Source organism: Chrysemys picta, chromosome 7 (assembly GCF_011386835.1).
Source record: "Chrysemys picta bellii isolate R12L10 chromosome 7, ASM1138683v2, whole genome shotgun sequence".
Lineage (NCBI taxonomy): Eukaryota > Metazoa > Chordata > Testudines > Emydidae > Chrysemys > Chrysemys picta.
The window spans coordinates 127,966,812-127,993,951 of record NC_088797.1 but is presented as its reverse complement, the minus strand read 5'-3'; the positions used below and the strand labels follow the sequence as shown (position 1 = coordinate 127,993,951).

General features: G+C 50.4%; 1 protein-coding gene across 1 annotated transcript in view; it reads right to left on the bottom strand.

Annotated features, from left to right (window-relative positions):
• Positions 1 to 11,112: 11,112 nt before the first annotated feature.
• Positions 11,113 to 27,140, bottom strand: part of CPN1 (carboxypeptidase N subunit 1) — a 35,322-nt gene continuing 19,294 nt past the window's right edge. The window contains exons 6-9 of the mRNA XM_005289356.4: positions 25,163 to 25,302; positions 24,699 to 24,798; positions 13,721 to 13,839; positions 11,113 to 11,408 (exon numbers count right to left, since the gene is read on the bottom strand). Coding sequence (XP_005289413.1) covers positions 11,277 to 11,408; positions 13,721 to 13,839; positions 24,699 to 24,798; positions 25,163 to 25,302 — 491 coding nt within the window. The 3' untranslated portion in view covers positions 11,113 to 11,276. The remainder of the gene's footprint in view (positions 11,409 to 13,720; positions 13,840 to 24,698; positions 24,799 to 25,162; positions 25,303 to 27,140) is intronic.

The window sequence follows — 27,140 nt, the reverse complement described above, 5'->3', positions numbered from 1 at the left end:
CCCAAGAGACGGGGGACACCCCACAGGGACACGGACACCCCCGCACAGACCCAGAGACAGGGACACGGGACACCCCCTCCCCAAGAGACGGGGGACACCCCACAGGGACACGGACACCCCCGCACAGACCCAGAAACAAGGACATGGGACACCCCCTCCCCAAGAGACTGGGGACACCCCGCACAGACCCAGAGACAGGGACACAGGACACCCCCTCCCCAAGAGACAGGGGCCACCCCACAGGGACACGGACACCCCCGCACAGACCCAGGGACAGGGACACGGGACACCCCCTCTCCAAGAGACAGGAGCCACCCCACAGGGAAACGGACACCCCCGTAGAGACCCAGAGACAGGGACACGGGACACCCCCTCCCCCAGAGACGGGGGACACCCCACAGGGACACGGACACCCCCGTAGAGACCCAGAGACAGGGACACGGGACACCCCCTCCCCCAGAGACGGGGGACACTCCACAGGGACACGGACATCCCCGTAGAGACCCAGAGACAGGGACATGGGACACCCCCTCCCCAAGAGACGGGGGACACCCCGCACAGACCCAGAGACAGGGACGGGGGACACCCCCTCCCCAAGAGACGGGGGACACCCCACCAGGACATGGACACCCCCGCACAGACCCAGAGACAGGGACACGCCCTCCCCAAGAGACGGGGGACACCCCACAGGGACACTGACACCCCCGCACAGACCCAGAGACAGGGACACCCCCTCCCCAAGAGACAGGGGACACCCCACAGGGACACGGACACCCCCACACAGACCCAGGGACAGGGGACACCCCCTCCCCAAGAGACGGGGGACACCCCGCCGGGACACGGACACCCCCGTACAGACCCAGAGATAGGGACATGGGACACCCCCTCTCCAAGAGACAGGAGCCACCCCACAGGGAAACGGACACCCCCGTAGAGACCCAGAGACAGGGACACGGGACACCCCCTCCCCCAGAGACGGGGGACACCCCACAGGGACACGGACACCCCCGTAGAGACCCAGAGACAGGGACATGGGACACCCCCTCCCCAAGAGACTGGGGACACCCCGCACAGACCCAGAGACAGGGACACAGGACACCCCCTCCCCAAGAGATGGGGGACACCCTGCCAGGACACTGACACCCCCGCACAGACCCAGAGACAGGGACACGCCCTCCCCAAGAGACGGGGGACACCCCACAGGGACACTGACACAGGGTACCCCACACAGACACGGGGACACCCCACCGGAGGGGGACAGACATAGACCCTGCATAGAACCCCGCCCCTCCTCCCCCACCAGGACACAGGGACACTGACACAGACAAGGGACATCCCACACAGATACAGGGATACAGATACCGCACACAGCACAGGGACATCTCACATGGACAAAGGGACCCTGATGCAGACCCCTCTGTGGAGACAGCACACCCCGCACAGACATGGTGACATCCCTCATGGACATGGGGACACACTGCAGGGACACTGACAAATCCCACAGGCATGGACACAGGACACCCTGCACAGACACAGAGACATGGGACACCCCACATGGATATGGGGACACAGAGACACAGGACACCATGCAGGGAAACAGACACTGACTAACCCCCCGTGTGTGGACATAGGCTGCCCTGTACAGACACAGGGACACCCTACACAGACCTGGGGACATAGACATGGGGACACCCCTTGGATACAGGCATACCCTGCATAGTCATGGGGACATGGACATGGGTACCACCCATGGGCATGGAGACACAGACACGGGACACTGCACATCCAGCATGGGACATCCCACATGGACATGGGGACATATGGCATAGAACACCCAGCATGGGGACAAGGACATGGGACACCCCGCATGGACACGGGGATGCTGACAAAGGGACACCCTGCACGGACACAAAGAAGTGGGCACAACCCCCTCCCCACATACATAGGGATACAGGGACACCCCTCATGGACATGGTCACAGGACAGCCTGCCTGAACACAGGATGCTCTGCACAGATACAGGGACATGGACCCAGACATAGGGACACCTCACAGAGTCACACCACTCACAGACATGGATGCACAACCCATTACATGCCCATGGAACACAGAAGTGACACCCTACACAGGACACAGGCTCATGACATGCAGCCCCCTGCATGGGGATGGCATGGGGCACAAACTTACTTCCCTCCCTCCCCCCACCAGCACAAGGACACACACCACATAGGCAGGGGAACACTGAGCCTCCGTCACCATACAGCTGACACAGTGCCAGACAGGCACATGGACACAAACATCCACCATGCACCTGACATGGGGGAACCGATCCATGGTGATCCTTAGGGGAAAGGTGGGTGCACCCTGGCTCCAGCAGTGTTGCAAGCTTGAGGGGGAATGTGTTTCACTCACATGCTTTGTTGTGGGCTGCACTTGGCTTTGTCCCATCGACCTTGGCAGTGGAGCTGGTCCCAGACCTAGCACAGATGACCCATTGCAGCAACAGGTCATGGCCTGGCACAGACCAGTGTGAGACTCACCCCGTTGACCCGCCAGGCCTCTCACTCCTGCGATCAATCTTGGCTCCTTTTAAATTGAACCTTCGGCTTCAGGAGCAGGAGCTGCCCAGCCCTGCTGTTTTGTTTCAGTTCGGTAACATCCCCACCCTCTGGCTGAGTGCTGCCCCTGCGTAGCTGAGAGGGATCCCAGAACTCAGCATTCCACACTATTCCCTTCCCCTGGCAGTTGCTACAATTAAACACCCAGGGCTGGCCTGTGTCATCTGACACAGGCTTGCAGGGCTGTAAAATTCCAGGTAGACGTTCAGGCTTGGGCTGGAGCCCCAGCTCTGACAGGCTATGAGGAGGGAGGATGCCAGAGCCTGGGTTCTCACCCACAGAAGTTGGTCCAATAAAGACATTATCTGAAGGAATGTTCAGCTATGTGGCATGTGGCCACCGGTTTGTTACACTATATAACAATATGGAAAATACAAAGAATAAGGGAGATAAAGATGGGCTGTATGTGCAGACAGCACATCGTAGCAAACAGTACCAATGGATAAACATATACACAAACACCAAACTCTGTATCCACTCATGGAAAGACGGGTCCTTTCTGGGAACTAACCTTCAAAACATTTCCTCAGCTCCAAGTGCTTCCTTCCACCCTGCCTTGGCTCCTATTGGATTGCAGCCTAGAGCTAAGGCTATGATTTTTTCATGGAAATTGCGGAAGTCACGGATTCCGTGACTTCCAGCAACCTCCGTGAATTCAGCCCTGTCGGCCAGGAGCTGCAAGGTCACACCACCGCCACAGCTCCTGGCTGCCGTGGGCAGCAGCCACCCCCTCCCCCCCCCAGCTTCCCTCTGCCGTGGGGGCCCCCCAGAGCCCAGGGGCGGCAGGGGACTCTGGAGCTCCAAGCCCCCATGGGTGGTGGGGGCCCCCAGAGCGGCCCCTGCAACTGCCCAACCTCTGCAGGCAGTGTGGGGACATCTCAGCTGAGCGCCCCATTTTGTCAGGGATATTTTCAGTAAAAGTCACGGGTTTCTGTGAATTTTTCTTTATTGCCCGTGACCTGTCCGTGACTTACTAAAGATATCCCTAACAAAATCTTAGCCTTACCTATAGCTAATTATACCGAGCAACTCACAATTCAAAGGTTTCAGGGTAGCAGCCGTGTTAGTCTGTATCCTCAAAAAGAACAGGAGTACTTGTGGCACCTTAGAGACTAACACATTTATTAGAGCATAAGCTTTCGTGGACTACAGCTCACTTCTTCGGATGCATATAGAGTGAAACATATATTGAGGAGATATATATACACACATACAGAGAGCATGAACAGGTGGGAGTTGTCTTACCAACTCTGAGAGACCAATTAAGTAAGAGAAAAAAACTTTTGAAGTGATAATCAAGATAGCTCAGTACATTGATATGCAAACTAGACACAATCAACTCAGGATTAAATAAGGACTGGGAATGGCTGAGCCATTACAAACATTGAATCTATCTCCCCTTGTAAGTATTCTCACACTTGCTTCTTATCAAACTGTCTGTACTGAGCTATCTTGATTATCACTTCAAAAGTTTTTTTCTCTTACTTAATTGGCCTCTCAGAGTTGGTAAGACAACTCCCACCTGTTCATGCTCTCTGTATGTATGTATATATATATCCTCAATATATGTTTCACTCTATATGCATCCGAAGAAGTGAGCTGTAGTCCACGAAAGCTTATGCTCTAATAAATTTGTTAGTCTCTAAGGTGCCACAAGTACTCCTGTTCTTTTTTTCACAATTCAAAAGCGTCTTCCAGCTTCTCTGCTCCTTGCTCATACTGTAATCGCCCTCCTCGCCCCTGAGTGAGGAAAGGGTGCAGTCACACAGGCAGACATCCTGCTTCTACTTCCATTCGTTATTATTCACCTCAATAGCTCTGGCTTCTCTGCTCTTCTCTTTGCCCTGTCCATTCCCAATTCACTCCTTACCTAACTTGGGTCCCAACCTCTCCAGTCTTCGAAGAAGAGTTGCAGGTTTAAAGAATACTTTTATATTTTTAGCCCTAAGAAATTCTCAGCTGCTTCCTTTTCTCCCTCACCAGGCAGATTTCACTCTCCCCTTTTTTCACTCACGTCTCTATGTTTGACATTTCCTAAACCCCGTGTTGCCCATGAATGCCACTGTCCTGATGTCTTTCACATCCTCCAGGGCCATCTCAGTGATTCAGCCACTGCCCTGAGGCCATCTCTGCTGTAATCCCCAGCCAGGCAGCCTTTATTTCCTTTTACCTCACCTACTTGAAACTCCCTCCACTATGGCCCACCAAGTCCACAGAAAACAGCATGTGTCACATGTACAGAGCAGCAAATCCACAGTCTCGGCTGAAATAATTCTCCCTCTCTCTCATACAGCTCCCAATTCCTCATGCAGGGAGAGCTTCCAACCTAAAATATTGATCCTCCTTTCAGAAGGGTTGTGGGGTGAATTAGCTACAGCACTTGGAAGATGTGAAGTGCTACCAGGGCTATTACTATTATTTATTTATGAATTAATTACTAATTATTAAAAGACTCTGACCCAAATAGATCCAACACTATCAACTCTTTTAACTGGAACTGCCTCCCAAAATTAGTGGAAAACCTTGTGCTGTATATGGGGTGACCAGCTAGCAAGTGTGAAAAATTGGGACGGGGGTGGAGGGGCAATAGAGGCCTATATAAGACAAAGCCCTGAATATCAGGATGGTCCCTATAAAATCGGGACAGCTGGTCACCTTAGCTGTATACATTTAGTAATGTCATTTCTAGCGCACATCTTCCAGCACATTTAGGCTATGTGAGAGCAGGTTTAAGTGAGCAATGGCTAAACTAAATGGAAACATGTTGTAATCATTTTTTACCACACATGGATAACTCAAAAAGAGCCAAATGGACCTCTGCCAAACTGTCCACACATAAAATATTCCTTACTGGGCTGAGAATAAACAGAAGGAATTCCAGTTGTGAGGCAGATTCCATCAGAAAGTTACACACTCATGGGAACAGTTTTACAACGAAAGGGCCTCTGTACCCAGGACTATAGTACTGCATGCATCTCTGCTTAGAGTGGAGACAGGCCATGGGCAGGTGAAACCAGCAAGTCCTCTAGGTCCTGCAGCCCTGTTCCAAACGCAGAGCTGTGAAGGAATCCCGAGGCACTAGGTCTTGCTGAAATTGGAAAGCAAGACAGACACATGCTTTTTTCTGTTACTCTTGCCCTCTTGTGCTGCTGGAGAGTGTGTGCTCTCATTCTGCAGCTAATGGGGATCAGTAGCATGTCCAGCTAACAGTTTGAGGCCTGGGTATTATTCACTGAGTGGTGTCAGCTCTGGACAACCAGAGCAAGCCATAGGCCCTGCCCCAATTAGCCTGTATTCTGAATTACACCAGACAGACAGACAGACTAAATATACCCCAGCCATGCTACATGCCACAGGAAGTCTGATAGGCCAAGAGCTGTGCACTCAGCTTAAACACTTTTCATACATGAATGTTTGTTTACAATCAATGGCTGACAGGTTCTTATGAAAAAATCTGGCTGAAAATAAGAAGGGACAAGAACATGGCTCTGGCAGCCGGACTTGGCTGGGAAAGGTGGTGTTAAATCACAGAGCGGTTGAATGGCTCAGCCTCCCACTTGCTTTCTCTCAGTCTCAAGGAGGAGAGCATAGAGAATCTGAATCCAGCCTTGGCTACAAGTGGGAAACTAACCTGTATGCCTCCCCCACCCCAGTGTGGGCAGTCAGCGTGAAATCACTTTCACAAATGGACGTAGTTATGTGCTCCTAACCAGTGCCCCCCCCCCCTCCCGGCAACAGAGACAATATAAGAGTGCCCACCTCTTTCTAGGCCTGAGCCACAGTCCTTTCTCAGGAGGAGACATTGTAGGGAAGCAGCATCTGGAAGCTAATAGAGGTATGAGACGGAGTCGCTCACTGCAGCCCAGTAAGGCAGAGAGTCAGTGGTTTGTGTGTGAGAAGACCAGAGCCAAGGAGGGATTTTTCCCTGAGAGAACTGATGCTGAATAGGGCCCATGTGATGGGCTGTTGAGTGGCTCAGGAGTGATGGAGATGAGACCAAGAGACACCTGAGAAAGAGGAGGAGTTTGAAAGACAGTTTGGGGATGTCTCTGGATAGGCCTGAGGTAAGGAGAGAAATGGAAAGGATGAAGATGGGATGTCACACCTTAGGCACCCCTGTATTCACACCCTACACCTTACTGGAAACATTTTTGTACAAAATACACCCTGTGAGGCAGGGGTAGGCAACCTATGGCATGCGTGCCGAAGGCAACACGCGAGCTGATTTTCAGTTGCACTCACACTGCCCGGGTTCTGGCCACCGGTCTGGGGGGCTCCGCATTTTAATTTAATTTTAAATGAAGCTTCTTAATCATTTTAAAACCCTTATTTACTTTACATACAACAATAGGTTAGTTATACACCTCTACCCCGATATAACGCTGTCCTTGGGAGCCAAAAAATCTTACTGTGTTATTGGTGAAACCGCGTTATATCAAACTTGCTTTGATCTGCAAGAGCGTGCAGCCCTGCCCCCCGGAGTGCTGCTTTACCGCATTCTACCGAATTCATGTTAGATCGGGTCGCGTTATATCGGGGTAGAGGTGTATATTGTAGACTTATAGAAAGAGACCTTCTAAAAATGTTAAAATGTATTACTGGCACGCAAAACCTTAAACTAGAGTGAATAAATGAAGACTCGGCACACCACTGCTAAAAGGTTGCCGACCCCTGCTGTGAGGTATGGTATGAAAGCTAGTAAGACGCTGGTTATTAATAATGTAAAGTGCCTGTGTTAATGTTATATGGGAAGTTATCAATTCCCTCTGTATGAGGTTATGAGAACATGGTTTAAGACCAGACAGCCTAGCCTAGGTAAAGGTGGTAAGGAGGTCTGTCCTAGACAAAGGGTTTACTTCCAGTTACATTAGCAGTTCAGAAAGCCACCAAGCTAAACCAGCAGGGGTTATCCTGAGCCCATACTCAAAGACAGAGAAACATGCTTCCTGCACTCCAGAGAGACACAGGAGACTGTGTGCTCAGGAGGCCTTCCTGACTTGTGAGACAAAGATATCCCTGTGGGAATATAAGGAGCAGAGCGAGAATCCATCTTTACCCTTCACTTTAGGTAGGGTTACCATATTTTGTGCCTCCAAATGGAGGACACTCCACGGGGCCCCGCCCCCTCCCCAACTCCGCCCCTTCCCCAAAGTCTCCGCCCCCTCCCCTGCTTCCCGCAAACATTTGATTCGTGGGAAGCGTGAAGCAGGTAAGGCGGGTGTGGGGGGAGGAGGCACGGCCCAGGCTGGCCCCCCCGGCGGCTCCAGCCTGGGTCGGCTCGGGCCCTGGGGTGCCGGCCCCCGGGCCCCCGGCCGAGCACCCCCGGCTCGCCCAGCACTGCCGGCCCCCGGGCCCCCGGCCGAGCACCCCCGGTCCCCGGCCCGTCCAGCACCGCCGGCGCACCCCTCGGCGGCCAAGCACCGCCGGCCCCCGGCGGCCCGGCGCCCCCCCCGGCCACCCGGCACCGCCGGCCCCCGGCGGCCCGGCGCCCCCCCCGGCCACCCGGCACCGCCGGCCCCCGGTGGCCCGGTGCACCCCCCGGCCACCCAGCACCGCTGGCCCCGGGCCGGCCCCGGGCCAGCCCCCGGCCCAGCGGCGCCGGATTTTCCCGGACATGTTCGGCTTTCTGGGATTTCCCCCCGGACGGGGATTTGAGTCCCAAAAAGCCGGACATGTCCGGGAAAATCCGGACGTCTGGTAACCCTACTTTAGGAGACAAAGAAAACAAGCAATTTTATCTCTGTGATGAGTCCTGGGCAGGCTGGCCAGCAAAAAGCAGGAAAAGGAGACTGGGCTGAGAGAAGCCATCTTGAACAGACTGTATCTTGCTAGATTAAGTTTTAGATGTCTTTTTTCATTTTATTTGCTTGTAACCGTCTCTACTTTTATCTTTTTAACTGTATCACGTAAGCCAGGCTCTTTTATTAATAAACTAATTTTCCTATAACCCAATTCAGTGCTGGGTTTGAAGGGTATTTACCCAGTTAAATTAATAAGCTGTGATGTACTGACTCCAACAGAGCAGTGAACTTAGTATCTTCTGTGAACGCACCATGGTAGGAGCTGTGCATTGCAGGGAAACATCTCTGAGGAGCTCGAGGGCTGGAGTGCACTGACTGTTACCTGCTGGGTGAGGTCTGGGCCGGGAGAACCTCCAGGAGTTTGCTGGTGAGGAAGACAGGCTGATGTGACAGGGAGCTGACACACAGTCTAATTGTCAGCAAAACTCACTGTTGCTGAGGCAGAGAGGTAACACAGTGACTCACAGCTTTGTGTATCCTCAGCAGCATGCTACAGAAGGCAAGTTCCTAGGGGATACCAGAACTGGATTTAGGTATGATCTCCTGTAGTAGGACCATAAAGCTGAGCTACAAAAGGAAGAGAAAGTTGTGTCTGTGCCTTTTTTTGCTAACTTAAAGAAGGCCAAAAATGTTTTATCTGTTTATGTTTTACTCTAGAAACATCAAGTCTTATCTTTGCTGCTTTTGCGTCCCAACTGAACCCCCTTGGATTCTAGAGCAGTGTCTCAGTTCCCTAGGGTGTAACAGCCCTGCCTGCAGTACCAAGCAGCACCATGTTTTTGTGATTGGGCATTCGACAAGAATGATTTTTCACACCACACTTATGTGTTGAGCACATTGTAAATCCAGGCCTCCCAGGCTGCCTGTCCATAGCGTCTGAGTGTACATCTACACTGCAAAAAACAAAACAACAACAAATCTGCAACACCAAGTCTCAGAGCCTGGGTCAAATGATTCAGGCTGATGCTATAGGGCTAAAAATAGCTGTGTAAACATTCCTGCTTGGGCTGCAGCCTGGCCTCTGACACCCATCCCTTTCGCTGAGTTCCAGAGCCCACCCCAGTGTCTATATGGCTATTTTGGGCCCCACAAGCCCGAGTTGAGCCAGACTCAGACTTGCTGCCATGGGTCTTTTTTTGCAGTGCAGATGTACTCATAGACTCAGAGTTTAGATGATCTAGTGGTTCCTTCTGGGATTAGTCTGCTCTTCTGTAGCTCACAGGTCACTAAATTTCACCCCTGTATTGACCCCAATAGCTTGTGTTTGGCTAACCTATGTCTTCCAGAAAGGCATCCAGGCTTGATTTGAAGACACCACTTCCTTTACTTTATATATATATTCTGGGGAAATCCCACAGTGGCTTTGCTGGGAGGTCATACACACAGGGTGGCATCGGCAGCTCATGGAACATCAGACTGGAAGGGGCATCTGGGTCATTGAGTCCAAGCCTTGCTATCAAGGACAACCACATCATATAATGCTATTCATAACTGGACCAAGCTCTGCCCTAAAATTCATTAAGTTGTTTGCCACCACTCCTCTTATTGGAAGGCTGTTCCTTGAACCTCGCTCATCTATTGGTTAAAAAACTTCTTTTACATTCCAGAATAAATTTACTCATGGCTAATTTATACCCATTGGGTTCTTGTGCCAACGTTGGCCTTTAACTGAAATAGTTCCTCACCCTACCCAGTGTTTGTCCCCCCCCCCGCTGTATTTATCAAAAGCTATCCTTTCCCCTCTCAGCCTTCATTTTACGGAACTAGACTAAACAGGCCCAGCCCTTTTAATCTTCTCTCACAAGATAGACTCTCCATTCCCTGGGTCTCCTAGCAGCCCTTCTCTGCATCTGTTCCAGTTTGAATTAATCTCTCTTAACAAGGGTGACCAGAATTGCCCAATATTCCAGATGAGATCTCCCCAGTGCTTTGTACAATGACATGAATACTTCCCTATTTCTACTGGAAACACCTCGCCCGCTACATCCTAGGATCACACTAGCCTTTTTGACGACCGCATCACATTGGTTGATCAGTCATCCTCATGGGGCAGTGCACTCTGGGATGTCCTACTGCATAGAGCGCTGGGAAGGAGAGAACCAGCCAAGCCAGGAACACAGACACAGTTTGAGTGTCCCATCCATACAACAAAAGAACAATGACACAAGATCTGGCTCTTAGCTGCTGGGGTCACTAACCAGTGTTAGCCAGATGGTTCATGGGCACAAACCATGTTCGGAGTCGGTCATATCACTAACTGCTTTCAAACAGAGCCACCAGCCTGACCTTCCCTCAGCTTCCGGGTCCCCACCTAACATCCGCCTCTTTGGGGTTCAGACTAATAGTCACACCCACAGCGCTAGAGCCAGGATTCATTCCCATAGCCTGCAAGTGCAATAGCCTTCATCCACTGGGGTCACAAACCCAGCCTCTGAACCTAGGTGCTGGAACTAGAGGTGCTGGGGACGCTGCTGCACCTCCTGGCTGGAAGTAGTAATCATACATGGTTTCAGCACCCCTGCTTCCAAATAGAATAGGATCTAATCATTGCTGTTCGAACCTCTAATATGGCCTGTTGAGACCAGTCCAATGGTAAAGGGCCCAGGTATGTGCCCGGACAACACACAGACCTAGAGATGTAGGAGACAGAGAGACTGAGTGGCGGAAGGGCTCTCAGACTCAGACTGCTGCAGCTCTTTCTGAATGAGTTCACTATTTGCTCAGGAGTTTATTAAATGCAGAGATATTTAACTAGGCAATTTGGGCTTGTTATGCTGCGTTAGGACGTTCACTTGCTGGAGTTCTCGATCTCAGCTGCTTCATAGGACTCCTCCAGTTCTTGGCTGATTGGGCCATCTTCATCTCTGTGTCTTCTTATGGGCTGCTCTCGGCACTACCTTCTTCTGAAGGGCTTTGCTGCTCAGGCTGGTGGCTGGGGCCTTTTTCTCCATGGGCCCCTTTATTGTGTCTTGTTTGAGCTGGAAATGGACCTGGCATGAAAAGGAAGAAAAACATGTCTCTGTCTGCTCATCCCTCGCTAGCTAAGGCCTGGAGAGAGGTCGGTTCTGGTTGCCAGGACAGAGTTCTAGCTTTCAAGGCTGAGACAAGCAAAGCTGATAAGGGGCATGTTGTGACATGACGGGAACAAAGTGCTCAAACCAGCTAGAACCTGATTTTCCACTGACAAACCTATGCTGGCAAACAGCGACATTGCTAATGTAGAACGCTCCCAGGGCACCAAAGGCCCATGCTTCTTTGAAAGGAGACCTGCAAAGGGGAAACGACTCATGTGTGCCTTTTTCTGCCTCTCTGTGATGGACGCACAAGGCCAGACAGATATATTTTGAAGGGTCTTTTTTTCCCCCTGCTTGTTTTTCACATTAGAAATGTAGGTCTCCTCTAGCCTAGTAGACTCTATGGCAACAGGTGACCTAGTGAAATAATGACACCACTAGAGTGGAGAAAGTGAAATGTGAACAGTTGAGAGAGGACAGGATTTCAGCTGAGCTCTTTAAAATTCTGGGGGTTTGGGTGTGTGTGTGCAGGGTTTAAACACACATTTAACTTCCAACCGTAGTGAAGATTTTGGAGCAAGAAAGCCTTTGTTAAAGACTTAGCACATTACCCTTTCAGTCCAGGTGAAAGAGATTTTGAAATACGCATTGATGAGACCCCAAGAACTCTTCCAGGGAAACCAGATGTGACCAGACCTACTATTCCTAGCACACAAAATAAGCAGGATTTTTTAATAACTTCCAGGCTTCTTCATCACAAAGGCACAAAAAAGACACAAGCCCAATTTTTTAGAAGACAGTAGCTATAACTCCTTCCCCCAGGAGGCGGATGAGCTGAGTAGAGTGCTGGCCGATCGACAGGGAGATAGGAAGAATATATAATAGTGAATAGTATTAATGGTGGGGGGAAAGTAGTGATTTCACTAAGTGCTATGGGGACTAACACTTATAACCTGCGGTGCAGCAGAACAGCCTCATGACAGCTCCTATTACACCAGGAGACAAAACACCTGCTAAGACTGTGGAAATTCCACAAAAATCACCTACCCCCAAAGCCACTGGTGATTTCAGAGCATTTCTGCTTTTATAGTCACAGGTTCCCAGGCCAGAAGGGACCATGGTGATTGTCCAACCTGACCTCCTGAACAGCACAAGCCAGAGAATGGCCCCTGAATAATCCCTAGAGCAGAGCTTTGTAAAAAATTCAATCTTGATTTCAAAATTGTCAGTGATGGAGAATCCATCACGACTCTTGGTAAACTGCTCCAATGGCTAATTTATTCTCACTGCTAAAAATGTACGCCTTATTTCCCATCTAAATTTGTCTCGCTTCAACTTCCAGCCATTGGATCATGTTATACCTTTCTCTTGCTCCATACATACATACATACATACATACATACATATATATATATATATATAGAGAGAGAGAGAGAGAGAGAGAGAGAGAGAGAGAGAGACTGTAATCAGGCCACCCCTTAGCCTTCTCTTTGTGAAGCTAAACAGATAGAGCTCTTTGAGTCTGTCACTATAAGGCAGGTTTTCTAATCCTTTAATCATTCTCATGGCTCCTCTCTGAACCCTCTCCAATTTATGAACATCCTGCTTGAATTGTGGGCACACTATTCCAGCAGCAGATCTCCACATTCCCTGGCCACACCACTGCCCAGAGCAGTGTGGCAAGTGGCTGTGAGCACATGTCCCTGCCTCACCCTGACAGAGTTTCTCTCAGAGAGGAGTGAGGCCCCACCTGTGGGGCTGAAAATATCTTTGGTCACAAAGCAGGAAACGAACTATGCCAGGCCAGTGAAACCATGGGTCTCGCCTACCCCACGGGGCAGGACTGCCTCTGTCCGTCCCAAGCCAAGGCTCTGGTCATGCATCAGGGAGCAGATACCCCCCTCTAAACTTAACTCACCCTGACAAGAAGGGGAAGGCTGTGGGGAAAGATACCTGGCAGGAGTCTGGCCCAGCCAGTTCTCTCCACTGCCGCGAGCCAGAAAAATACGTGTGGTTAGAACAGCCTCCCCCACCCCCCAATGCCCTTGGTCACTTGCGGTTTCTTTGCTCCCTGTTTCCATCTGCTGGCAGCAGGGAACCACAGCCCAGACTGGATGGCCAGAGACACTATCTGCACTACACATCTCTCTCCCACCTCTGCCCATCACTGCACCATGTGACCCAGCCAGCAGAGTGTGTCGTCGCCCCACCGCCCCATCAGGGACACATCTCTCACTCAGTCGGAGATGTCCTGACACAGCCCTTGCGGACTATTCAGCACAACTCACCAGCGAAGGCCCGGCTGGGCCGACTGTTACTGTCACCGTCTGTGGTCGATGCCCATCTGCTGAGGCAGTGATGGTGTAAGTGCCAGGCAGCAGCAACCGGAAATAATCCCCCTGGTCACCTGGAATGAGAAAGAGCAGCAGCCAGAGTGCACTCAGTCAGAGGCACAGAATCGAGCCAGAAACGTTCCACTTGGGCCAATCTCACTGACCAGACTTGCCCCTGTTGTACCTCACCTAGGGCTCTGTCCTGGCTAGTTTAAATGTGTTACATGACAGCACTCCCTCACCTCCCACACACTCTGCTCCCGTGCAGCCAAACAGACTTCCCATCACCCCAGAATGACCCCACAGTGTGCAGGGACTTACCAGTCAGAGTGGATTTGAAAAAAGCGCTGGGGTAAGTGCACTCACCTAGCCCAAATATAGGGGGCTTCGGTTTACCTTTGTAAGAGCTGAATAATACGGGCATGGCTTGAGAAAGACTCACTCCCTTTCCCCTCCACACCCCACACAAACCCCTCTGCCGGTGCTGCTCAGTCCTGATTAGAGCTGGGTACAATTTTTGGATGAACTTTTGTTCGCCAAAAATGCCAATTGAGGTTCACCAAAACATTTCAGAAATGTACGTTGAATTTGCCAAATTGTTCTGGTCAAACAACCCCAGGACATTCAGCACTGACCTCTTCCACCCGAGCAATCAGAGTATATGGACGGCAGTAACTCTAGCTGCTCCATTGCCTGCCTCCCTGATGGCCTGTGGGAACCCCGGGAGAACAGGATAGGAGCTTTACTGTCTCTGCCTGAATCTCAGGGAGCTCCTAGGCCTCCACCTGCACAGCCACCGGGGCAGCCCAGGAGAGGAGGAAAGGGGAGATGCTGAGAAGAGACATCCTGTTATGGCTCTCTGATTCTCTGCTCCAGTCCTGGCACAGACTCGAACAACCTGGGGGTTGCTCTAACTTGCACCAGCTGGCAATGGTCACAGCACATTCCAACCATTCCCCTTCTTCACTTTCTGCACCAGGGGTTGCAGGGAATTTGACATGAGGCCAGCTATGCTGGGTCTGTGTTCACTGGAGACTCCCCCAATTGAAGGAATCCTCAGCAGAGCACTTGTGGGTGGATTCTACTCTCTTTGCTGCAGCTGGCCAGCGCCAAGGGAGTAGATCAGGCAGAGTATTGTCTGTGGCCCCTTGTTCTTTTTGAAATAATACATCTGGCACCCAAGCTGAAAAATCAACCATGACTGGCCCTAGAGGTGACAGGACACACACTTTGCCACTGGCTTTATACAGCTATTTGCCAGACACAGGGTGTCAGGATGCTTGGGTTGTGTTCTGACTGTGAGAAGAGAGTGCTCTTGTGGTTCAGGCAGGGGATACATGCGGCACAGCATTTGGTATGTCGGAAGAGTAATATGGTGCAACACAAAATTTCCAATACGTTCTTGGAACATACTGGAGACCACAGGTGCCGGCTTCCCCCGGGCCCTGGGGGTGCTCAACCCCAGACTCTGCCCCAAGCCCCACTGAACCCCTTCCCCCAAACCCCCAGCCCACCCCACCTCTTCCTGCCCTCGCTCCATCCCAGACCCCACTCCCACCCCGTTTCGCCCTCTCCCCCTAGCGCACCACATTGCCGCTCCTCGCCCTCCCCCCAGCACCTCTTGCACACCACAGAACAGCTGATCTGCGGCGGGCGGGAGGTTCTGGGAGGGAGGGGGAAGAACTGATCATCGGGGCCACTGGCAGACAAGAAGCGCTCGGGGGAAGGGGAGAACTGGCTACTGGTGGGTGCTGAGCACCCACTAATTATTTTCCATGCATGCTTCAGGGCTGGAGCACCCATGGAGTCAGCACCTATCTGGAACAAAATGTTGTCCCCAGCTACACTACGAAATTAGGTCGATTTTATAGAAGTCGATTTTTTTAGAATTCAATTTTTATACAGTCTATTGCGTATGTCCACACTAAGCGCATTAAGTTGGCGGAGTGCGTCCTCACTACCGCGGCTAGCATCGACTTACAGAGCGGAGCACTGTGGGCAGGCCGGCTCTGGCTTTTTTGCCGCCCCAGGCAAAAAAGCCTCCCACCGCCCCCCAGTCTCCCGGTGGGGAGCGCGACAGGGGAGGGCGCCGAGCCCGGCCGCGGCCCAGCTCTCCCCGGCCGGCCAGAGCGCCGGGGGAGGACGGCGAGCCCGCCACAGCTCCGCTCTCCCCGGCAGCCGGAGCGCCGGGAGGAGGGCGGAGAGCCCGGCCGCGGTCCCGCTCTCCCCGACCGGCCAGAGTGCCGGGGGGAGGGTGGAGAGCCCGGCCAGGGCCCCGCTTCTCCCCGACCGCCCGTAGCACCGGGAGGAGGGCGGAGCGCCCGGCCGTGGCCTCGCTCTCCGCAGCCGGCCGGAGCGCCGGGGGAGGGCGGCGAGCCCGCTGCGGCTCCGGTCTCCCCGGCCGGCCGGAGCACCGGGAGGAGGGCGGCGAGCCCGGCCGCGGCCCCGCTCTCCCCGACCAGCCGGAGTGCCGGGAGGAGGGCGGCGAGCCCGGCCGCGGCCCTGCTGTCCCCGACCGGCTGGAGCGCCGGGAGAAGGGCGGCGAGCCCGGCCGCGGCCCCGCTGTCCCCGGGTGAGCGCCCCCCCCCCTCCAGTTGCCGCCCCAAGCACATGCTTGGAGGGCTGGTGCCTGGAGCCGGCCCTGACTGTGGGTAGCTATCCCACAGTTCCTGCAGTCTCCGCTGCCCATTGGAATTCTGGGTTAAATTCCCAATGTCTAATGGGGCAAAAACTTTGTTGCGGGTGGTTTTATGTACATGTCGTCAGGCCCCCCTCCCTCCCTCCTTCCATGAAAGCAACGGCAGACAATCGTTTCGCGCCTTTTTTCCGGGGTCCTGTCCGCCGGACCCGCTCAGCCCACTGCCTGCCTGGATGATCAGAACCCCAGGCTGGCAGTAGGCTGAGCGGGTCGGCAGACGGAGCCCCAGACCGGCAGCGGGCTGAGTGGCTCAGCCCGCTGCCGGTCTGGGGTTCCATCTGCCGGCTCCTGTCAGCCGGGGTCCCACTCAGCCCCACTCAGCTGGCAGACCTTGGTGAGGTCGATCAGGGGTACCTGGACAGACATGGCTATCCTCCTCTTTGAGCACTGAATGGGAGTGACTCCAGGTCATTCTCTTCTTTAAGTTTTGTCTCATGGAGATTCAGTCCGGCCTGGAATATCAGGTGAGCTGGAGGCTTCTGCCTCAGACTGCTCTCCCAGCCGGCAGCACCGCGTGGTCGCACCTACCCCAGCCTGCCCCTTGCTCCCATAGCTCGTGAAGCCTGGACAGTAGTAAGGAGCAGTTCAACTTGTGGAATGACAAATCCAGAACGAAGGATTGCACTCTATGGATCATGTTAAGATTATCTCAGAGTCCTAGATAGCATTTAGTCCCTATAAAAGGCTTCATGAAAATTTTCCCCTGCCCCTAACAAAAATGTTGATTTATCAGAGCAGCTGAAAGGGTAAGGAACCTGGTACTATAACTTAGAGAGAGCTTCCATATTATTTAACTCATAATTGATATAATTCAAAGTAAAATTTCACAGCATGGTCTGTTCTAAGACTAAAAATGCAGGAGGGGAGTCAGAAAAAGGAACAGTGACCTGTTTCCGGCCGGTTTTGAACTAGGGACGTTTCACATGTTAGGTGAACATGATCACCACTACACTATGGGGCTTCTCTTTTTTTGCCACAGACTTTGCCGAATACACAGGAATGTTTTCTCTAGCTACAGAAGTTACCTAATGGAATGTCTATATCTATGGCCTTCCTGCTCACAAAGTGGTCATGCCCCCGCCCAAGGCTGACACAGCGTGGAGTGCATGTGACATAGCATCCTGGCTCGGGCAGGATCGCTAGCGAGACATGATACTTTTGCCGTTAAGCAAACAGCAATTCTTTCCTGGTCTCTGCCACTGAATGCCTCCATGCATTACGCTGTGCCCTATCAATGCGGGAGGACTGCATGAGCTCGGAAAACATGTCATCATGAGTGCGTTTTTTTCACCTTCTAATCTGTGATAACCTCAGGGACGGAGATGATAGGGGGAGTATAGAAACATTCTGGGGGGACTGCATGGTCACCAGTGCTGCTGAGTGCTGCTGAGTTTGCCACGCTGGCCAAACAGGAAATGAAATTCAAAAAGTTCCTGGGGCTTTTCCTGTGTACCTGGCTAGTGCATCTGCGTTCAAAGTGCTGTCCAGAGCGGTCACAATGGAGCACTCTGGGATAGCTCCTGGAGGCCAATACCGTCAAATTGTGTCCACACTACCCCAAATTCGACCCGGCAATGTCGAGTTCAGCGCTAATCCCCTTGTCGGGAAGGAGTACAGAAATCGATTTCAAGAGCCCTTTAAGTCGACAAAAATGGCTTCGTTGTGTGGACGGGTGCAGGGTTAAATCGATCTAACGCTGCTAAATTTGACCTAAACTCGTAGCGTAGACCAGGGCAAAGTGACAGAAGTAACCAGGGGGACACCTATTTTAGGCCTGATTCAGGCCAACACAGAGGAATTGGTAGCAAATCTGAAGGTAGAAGACAATTTGGGTGAAAGTGATCATGAAATGACAGATTTTATTATTCTAAAGAAAGGAAGGAATGAGAGTAGCAGAATTAGGACAGTGGACTTCAAAAAAACAGCCTTTAACAAACTCAGAACTGGTAGCTAAGGTCTCATGGGAAGAAAATCTAATAGAAAAAAGGAGTTCAGGAGAGCTGGCAGTTTCTCAAGGAGACAATATTACAGGCATATTTGAAAACTATCCTGATGCAAAGGAAAGAGAGGAAGAATATAGTAAGAAGCCAATATGGCTCCACCAGGAGCTCTTTAAAGACCTGAAAATCAAAAAGGAATTCTACAAAAAGTGGAAACATGGACAAATTGCTAAGGACGAGTAGAAAAGAATTGCACAAGCACGTAGGAACGAAATCGGAAAGGTTAAGGCACACAATGAAATACACCTAGAAGGGACATAAAAGGCAATATGAAGATGTTCCTTAAATACATTAGGAGCAAGAGAAAGACGAAGGAAAGTGTAGGTCCACTACTTAATGGGGAAGGAGAGCTAATAATTGATGTCATCAAGGAGGCTGAGGTGTTTAATGCCTATTTTGCTTCAGTCTTTAGTAAAAGGGTTAATGATGACCAGATACTCAACACAATTAATATTAACAACCAGGGGAAAGGAAAGCAAGCCAAAGTGAGGAACGATCAGGTTAAAGAATATTTAGATAATTTAGACATCTTCAAGTCAGCAGATCTTGATGAAATTCATCCTAGGATACTTAAGGAACTAGCAGATGAAATCTTGGAACCATTAGCAATTATCTTTGAGAATTCCTGGAGAATGGGCGAGGTCCCAGAAGACTGGAGAAGGGCAAACATAGTACCTATCTTTAAAAAGGGGAACAAAGAGGACCCAGGATATTATTGACAGTCAGCCTAACTTTGATGGAAAGATACTGGAACAAATTATTAAATAATCAATATGTAAGCACCTGGAGGATATTAGCGTTGTAAGGAATAACCAGCATGGTGTTGTCAAGATCAAATCACGCCACACCAATCTAATATCCTTCTTTGGCAGAGTTACTGGGCTAGTGGATAGGGGAGAAGCGGTAGATGTGATAGACCTGATTTTAATCAGGCTCTTGACACAGCCCCACATGACATTCTTACAAGAAAACTAAGGAAATGTGGTCTATATGAAATTACTATAAAGTGGGTGTACAACTGATTTAAAGACCATACTCAAGGAGTAGTTATCAATCGTTCACTGTCATGCTGGGAGGATGTATCTAGTGGGTACTTATAGGGGTCAGTCTTGGGTCCGGTACTATTCAATATTTTCATTAATGACTTGGAGAGTATACTTTTAAAATTTTCAGACGACACCAAGCTGAGAGGGGTTGCAAGCACTTTGGAGGACAGGATTAAAATTCAAAATGATCTTGACAAGTTGAAGAATTGGTCTGAATTCAGCAGATTGAAATTCAATAAAGACAAGTGCAAAGTACTTCACTTAAGAAGGAAAAATCAAATGTACAACCACAAAAAATGGGGAATAACTGGCTAGGTGGCAGTACTGCTAACAAGGATCTGGGGGTTATAATGGATCACAGATTGAATACGAGTCAACAATGTGATGCAGTTGCAAAAAAAGGCTAATACCATTCTGGGGTGTACTAACAGGAGTGTCATGGGAGGTAATTGTCCCACTCTACTTGGCACTGGTGAGGCCCTCAGTTGGAGGACTGCGTCCAATTCTGGGCACCGTGCTTCAAGAAAGTTTTGGACAAACTGAAGAGAGTCCAAATGAGAGCGACAAAAATTATAAAAAGTTTAGAAAACCTCACTGTGACGGGGATCACTCAACACTGCAGCACCTCCTGCTGGCTGTCTTGAGGATTAGCTCTGTTCATCAGTGCACCCTCCTCTGGTGGTACCTCACTGCCACCACTTTCATTCCAAGTCCTGCGCCACTCCCAGGACTGCAAGGTCCTCTTCAGTGACACTGCCCTCCGGCTGTGCCACACTCTGTGGTTCCCCCCTTCTGAGGGACCCGCAATCTCCATCCAGTTACTTCCCTCAGTCGCAACTGCAGTCCATTGTCCCTGGGCTGCTCCCCATGCAGCTCCAGCACCCTCTTCTGCCCTTACCTCAGGGCCTCAGCCTGCAGGCCCTAGCAGCCAGCCAGGAGCTCTCTCTAGCTCCCCCGGTCCCTGCTTGCAGCTCTGCTTTGTCCCAGGTGCTGGCGCTCCTTCCTCCTGCTAGGAGCCTGGTTTTCTCCCCTCAAGCTCCAGTCAGCTACTGAACTCTGCTCTGCCCTTTGGCCCTTCTTATATGAGCCTGCCACCTTGATTGGCTGCTCCTCTCAGCCCCTTTCTAATTGGCTGCCTCCAGCGCAACCTCCCTAGGGCAGCTTTTAACCCCTTATGGGCCAATGTGGAGCAGATGCCCCATCACACACCCACTCCCTTAAGACTGACCGCCCCAGGGGGTGTATAACCGTCCCTGCTTACCACGCAGCTGTGCCCGCAGGACGTCCCTCTCCTGCCTCAGGTTCTCTACCAGGAGGAATAATCTGCCTCCCTCCTCCAGGGTCTGGGTCCCTACCACAGCCTGTCCTGCTCCAGTGTGGGTTCCCTTGTCCACCTGGGTCCTCTCCATTCCAGTCATCTTATCCACCACCTCCCTACCTCCCCCTGCTGGACGTGGGAGATGGCTCTCTGCCAGGTCCTCGGTCATCACTGCCACATCCCTCTTGACAGTCTCTGACCTAACCTCGTTCCCGGGCACCCCTTTGCTACCCTGCCTTCTCCTGGGGGGTAGTACCTTCTTATATGGCCCTTCTCACGGCACCGACAGCAAACTCTCTGCCTCCCTTTGGCTAAGGGCCTCCCATGGTCCTTCCCTTGCTTAGCCCCTTCCCCAGGGCCAGTCTCAACCCCACCACTCAGGTCCGGACACTCCCTCTGCAGGTGCCCCTGTTGCCCACAGGCCCAGTACACCCATCCCCTCCCTGTTCTTCTCACAGGTGGGGCTTTCTTGTGCTCTATTATCTTCCCCTTCTCTGGGTGAGGTTTCTGTCACTCATCCTGGTAGGGACACTGCCTTCCAGGCTATGTAGTCTGACCTCCTGTACAACACAGGACAGGCATGTCCCTGAATTAATTCCTGTTTCAAGTCTACGAGCCTGGATGAACCAGAACAGATAGTTTAAAGAACATCTTGATTTAAAAAAGTTTCTGGTGATGGAGAATCCACCCCAGCCCTAAGTCAGTTGTTCCAATGGTTTATAACCCTCATTGTTTCCAATCCTTTAGTCATCTTGTGGCTCTTTTCTGAAACCTCACCAGTTTCTCACCATCTTTCCTTAAGTGTGGAGACCAGAGCTGGACACAACATTACAGTAGCAGTCACACCAGTTCCAAATAGAGGGGTAATAGAACCTCCCTACACCTATACAGGCGAGTCTCATCTTATCCTGGGGTTATGTTTCGCTGTCAGCGCGTAAAGCGAAAATCGCGTATAGTCAAAATTACATTGAGTGTAATGGCGGGCGGAATCTCCCGCACTATAGGTACAGTATTTAAATTGTTATTTTTCTCTCTTTTTTTTTTGTTTTTGCTGACCACGCAAAGCTGAATTCGCGCATGTTAAATGCGCGTAAGATGAGACTCGCCTGTACCTACTTGATATTCCTCTGTTTATACAGCCACAGATTGCATTAACCCAGGGGTTCTCAACCTTTTTCTTTCTGAGGCTCCCCCACAACATACTATAAAAACTCCACAGCCCACCTGTGCCACAATAACTGGTTTTCTGCACATAAAAGCCAAGCCGGCGCTAGGGGGTGGCAAGCAGGGCAATTGCTTGGGGCCCCACACCACAGGGGCCCCACGAACTACATTGCTCAGGCTTCAGCCCCAGGTTGTGGGGCTCAGGGACCTGGGGTTCAGTCCCATGTGGTGAGGCTTCAGCTTTCAGTCCTGGGCGCCAGTGAGTCTAATGCTGGCCCTGCTTGGAGGCCCCCTTGAAACCTGCTCGAGGCTCCCTAGGGAGCCCCAGACCCATGGTTGAGAACTACTGCATTAGCCCTTTTGGCCGCAACTTCGCAGTTGATAATATCCAGCATGACCCCCAAGTCTTTGTCAGAGTCACTACTTCCCAGGATAGAGCCCCCCCAGCCTGTAAGTATGGCTGACAGCCTTTGCTCCTCAGGGTATCACCTTACATTTAGCTGTATTGAAACAGACATTGTTTGCTTGTGCCCAGCTTACCAAGCGATCCAGATCTCTGTATATCAGTGACCTGTCCTCTGCGTAATTTATCACTCTCCCACTCTCTGTGCCATCTGCAAATTTTACAAGTGATGATTTTATGGTTTCTTCCAAGTTACTGATAAAAATATGAAATAACATATAAATCTCTTCCCCCTGTAGGTGTTTGTAGACCAGAGTCAAGAAACCTCTTAACCTTCTCTTGCGTAAACTAAATAGACTGATCTTCATAAGTCTCTTCCTATATGGCCTGTTTCCAGCCCTCAGATCATATTCTGGACACCAGAACGGGACACAGGATCACAAATGTTATATACAGAGGGAATGCCACCTACATACTCCTACTTGATACCCTCCTGCTTATACGTCCAAGGACTGTGTTCATCCTCTTAGCTACAGCATCCCACTGGGAGCTCATGCTTAGCTGATTATCCACTTGATCCTAAGTCATACAACACGTGTGACGTTTGGAAGGTCTGTTTGTGATTTGAACAAAAATTTTCCAGAGAAGAATCAGAACCAACAAATCTATTTCACTTTTTGATCCATCCCAAATGTGAAGCTGCATCCATAGAGCCCATATGCCATTTCACTCATTACACGAGTTAACCTTTGTCCCCCCCCTCAATCCAACACAAACACACACACACGGAGCATTTTAATAATCTGCAGTGCTCGAGGTCGCTGTGTGCCAGACGGGGGGGAGTGGCTGGAGGGCTTTGCTCGTTTTGCCCTTCCTGTCTCCCAAAGGGGTCTCACCTTCCACCACTGTGAGGTTCACTAATTTCCCACAGTGGGCAGTGCTTGCAGGAGACAGGCGACATACATCATTGCCGGGCTCACCATGTGTGACAGGATTATGATGTGTTTTTCACAAAGTATGCTTTGTGAGGTATCAGTTTAAAAGTCTTAATCTGCTGAGTATTAATATCCTGTTAAATTGTATGTGCTATCTTTGTATCTAGAATTATGAAGTCTGTTACTGAAGTCTGTTGTGAAGTTAAAAACAGCCTTAACCAGCCTTTCAGGTACAACAATGCAAAGACCAAACAGCGGTAATGGTCCATTGAGGAAAATACACATACTCACAAGGATTACCCGAGGAATTGGGTACAATAGAAACCTCTCAGAGATAGCACTACACAAGGGGACTGTTTAACTCGGGTCACAGGGAAAGATCTTTCCAGCAAGATGGAAGAAGCTATAAAAGGAGGAAGTGGCGTCACCAAGGGGCCTTGCTCCCCCTACAACACAGCACCTGAAAACACCTAAGGAACAAAGACTGAACTGGGGAAGGAGGTCCCAGGCGGGGAAAGAAGGAAGCCTGCCTGTGAATGGAAGCTTGGTGGACTGTTTGTACTATCTAAAGGATGAGACACTGCTTGATTCAAATCTGGTCTAGTGTATAGGATTTAGATTGCATTTTTGTTTGTTTCCTAGGTAATCTGCTTCGATCTGTGCGGTCACTACTTATAATCACTTAAAATGATTATAAGGGATGGGGGAGGGATAGCTCAGTGGTTTGAGCATTGGCCTGCTAAACCTAGGGTTGTGAATTCAGTCCTTGAGGGGAGCCATTCAGGGATCTGGGGCAAAAATTTGTCTGGGGATTGGTCCTTCTTTGAGCAGGGGGTTGGACTAAATGACCTCCTGAGGTCCCTTCCAACCCTGGTATTCTATGAATCTATAAAATCTATCTTTCTGTAGTTAATAAATTTGTTGTACATTTTCATTTACCTGAAACAGTGTGTTTTGCCAGAAGTGCTTGGGGAATCTGCTTGGGAACAGGAGCTGGTGCACTGTCCTCTCCACATTGAGGGAGGTACGGACTGGGTCATAAATTTATACTGGGCACGCTTTTGACCAGGACAAGACGGTACAGCTCTGGGGTCCTAGGCTGTGGTGCTGGGGAGAAGCCTTCATGTAACTGCAGCTGGGTGTGTCCCTGCCTGTGTAAAGGTTTGTGCAAGTGCAGGACTGGGAGCGATCTGCAGCTTGTCACAGCAGCACAGTGTGAGAGGGAGCTCAGGCTGGTGAGACAGAGGGCTCAGTGGTACCCCAGCTCCAGGTTGCATCCCCAGGGGGGCCGTCACACTGTGTTCCTCCCAAATCAGGCTAAACGGGCTGTTACCAAAAGGGTCAGCAAGTTGAGGGATGGGCAACCCACCGGAAGTGACATCGTGGCCGATCCCATGGACAGAAATCACAGCACCTGCAATCCCATTGTTGTTCTCATCGGACACCAGCCCTTTGATACCCTGATGAACCTGCAGATAGACAGACAGAGTCACTCACTCCTGAGAGCTGGAGCCTCTCTCCCTGTCAGGGTCCTGCCAGACCCTACTGGAGCAGGAGAACAGAGCCCTGGTGATACTCCATTCTGTAGCTGGGCTGGCCTTTCTCTGGCTGAGCCAGGGCTGGGGGCAGCAGTATTGCTGGAGTCGCTCAGTGCTGCCTCCAAAGCACCAAGAGAGGGAGCCCCAGGGCCACCCTCCATGTTCCCAGCTCTGCTGGTGCCCCCCACCATTGCATCTCTTCCCCCTGCAATGCAAAGCAGGGAGGAGAGGGGAGGGGCTAGGGATCTCAGCCCCACATGAGGTTGGTATCAGGGTCTGCGTGTGGCCCCTTTACCTCCTCTAAGTAGGTGAAGAGCGCCTCACGATTCGCCAGCCACTCCTTCTCCAGGTCCTTTTGAGGTGGAAATTTATCGCAGCTCAGCTCCAGAGTGATCTCAAAGCAGTTGGTGTAAAGATAATTAAAGTCCTGCATGCCTGAGAGGAGACAAGGAGAGGTTGTGGCCAGGCCCAGAGACATGCCATGCCCCCTCCTCCAGTACAGCCCTCCCCTCTGCCTCCTTCCCAAGGACACTCCCCATCTTCCCCCCAAATATACGGCCCGCCTCTTCTGTCCTCCCCAGCAGCCCTTCCCATATCCAGTCCCCCAAACACCCACTCATCTCCCCGGCATTCTCCTCAAATCTTTCTCACAGCCCCTCTCAGTGCTGCCTCTCTCTATCCTCTTTGCAACCAAATTTTCCCCTCCTCTACCACAACACCCACCAGGCGGGGCTCTCCAGAGCTCTGTGCTTAGGAGCTGCATGTGCCTCTCCAAGTGCACAAGTCACAGACCAGATGGAAACATTATGATAGTCTCATCTGACCTCCTGCAGGGCTCAGGCCAGAGAATTACACCAAATTGTTTACATTCTAATTAGATCTTCAAAATGTTATTCTATTAAGTTGAATAAATGTGATATGGCAAACAGGTACCCAATTCTCAACAGTTTGCATTTCTTCTAAAACATGGTGTTATGAAAGTTCTACCTTGCTTTGCCTATTATGCGGGAAAATAATAAATTAAGAAAATAAGTTGTTATGGACAGGGATAAAATGTAGGGTCAGATTTTGTAAACCCATTTTAAAATGAAGATAACATTTAGGATGTTTTTATGAGTTAGAGATGTCAGCTTCAAAACCAAAATTTGTGCCCATAAATCCTTTACTTTTACTTTAGTGCTTTGATGTATTAAGGTAGCATAATGAAGTTAAAAAAAAACAACAACCAGCATTTGTCACAAACATCAAGTCCTGACTTCAGTAGTCTTTCAAAGACTTGGAACATGAGATCACAGTAAACTGACACAGCCTGGTATAATATCTCATTCCCAGTCCTCCAAATACTGGGGCAGACCTACAGGAAGAACTTGGTATTTATAACCTAAAAACCCTCAAACCCAAAACTTTCTGTAAAAAGACAGACATCATCTTCATTCAGAAAATGAATATTCAGGTACTATGGTTAAGGTCAGTAATATATTGTCAGTTTGAAGCTTGGAAAGTTACTTGTGCAATTCCCAACACACTTTCATTTGCTAAATGTTTCAGCAAACTGCATTATAAAAGAGCATTACAGCTGACAAAAAAAGTGAAACATTTATCACACATAATTGCTAGATGCCATATTTTACTTTATGCATCCTTTTGTGCTAAGGAATATTCATTGCTGGCTCAGAGAGCTCCTCGGACAATTCTTTTGCGCAAGTTTTTGTGTCCTACAGATCAGAAAATGTTTAATTTTAGCTGTTGCTGTTTAACATCCTCCCACGTTACTCAGAATAAACTATTTGATTATCAGCACAAGCTGTGACTGTGCCATCCAGCTTCTTCCCAAATACAGAATAGAAATTTTAAAGCATTCCTAGTTAGTAATGGACTATACCATTGCTAGGATTTCTTCTGCGCCTAATATAGTCTTTTTAAATCCTTCTTGATGTCCTTAACCCTACTGGACATGGTATCAATGGAAATCTAACTTCCCTTATCAACTGCCAACACTCATGACTGGCAGTGTACAGCCAATGATATCAACTTTTTCCATTATTATTTGTTGTTGTTTTAATTTTATTGCTGCTTTTGTGTCTTGTCACTTCCACGTTGTGGCCCCTGCCAGCTTCATACTCAAGGTTTGACAGAAACGAGTACTCCTGACCAATCCCCCAGAATCTGGGTACTCATCACTCACTGAGGGTGCACCCCCATATCCTAGTACCCTTTCCTTAGCCATTCTCTCCACATACTGTCTCACCAGCCCTTATCCCTGTACCCTCCCC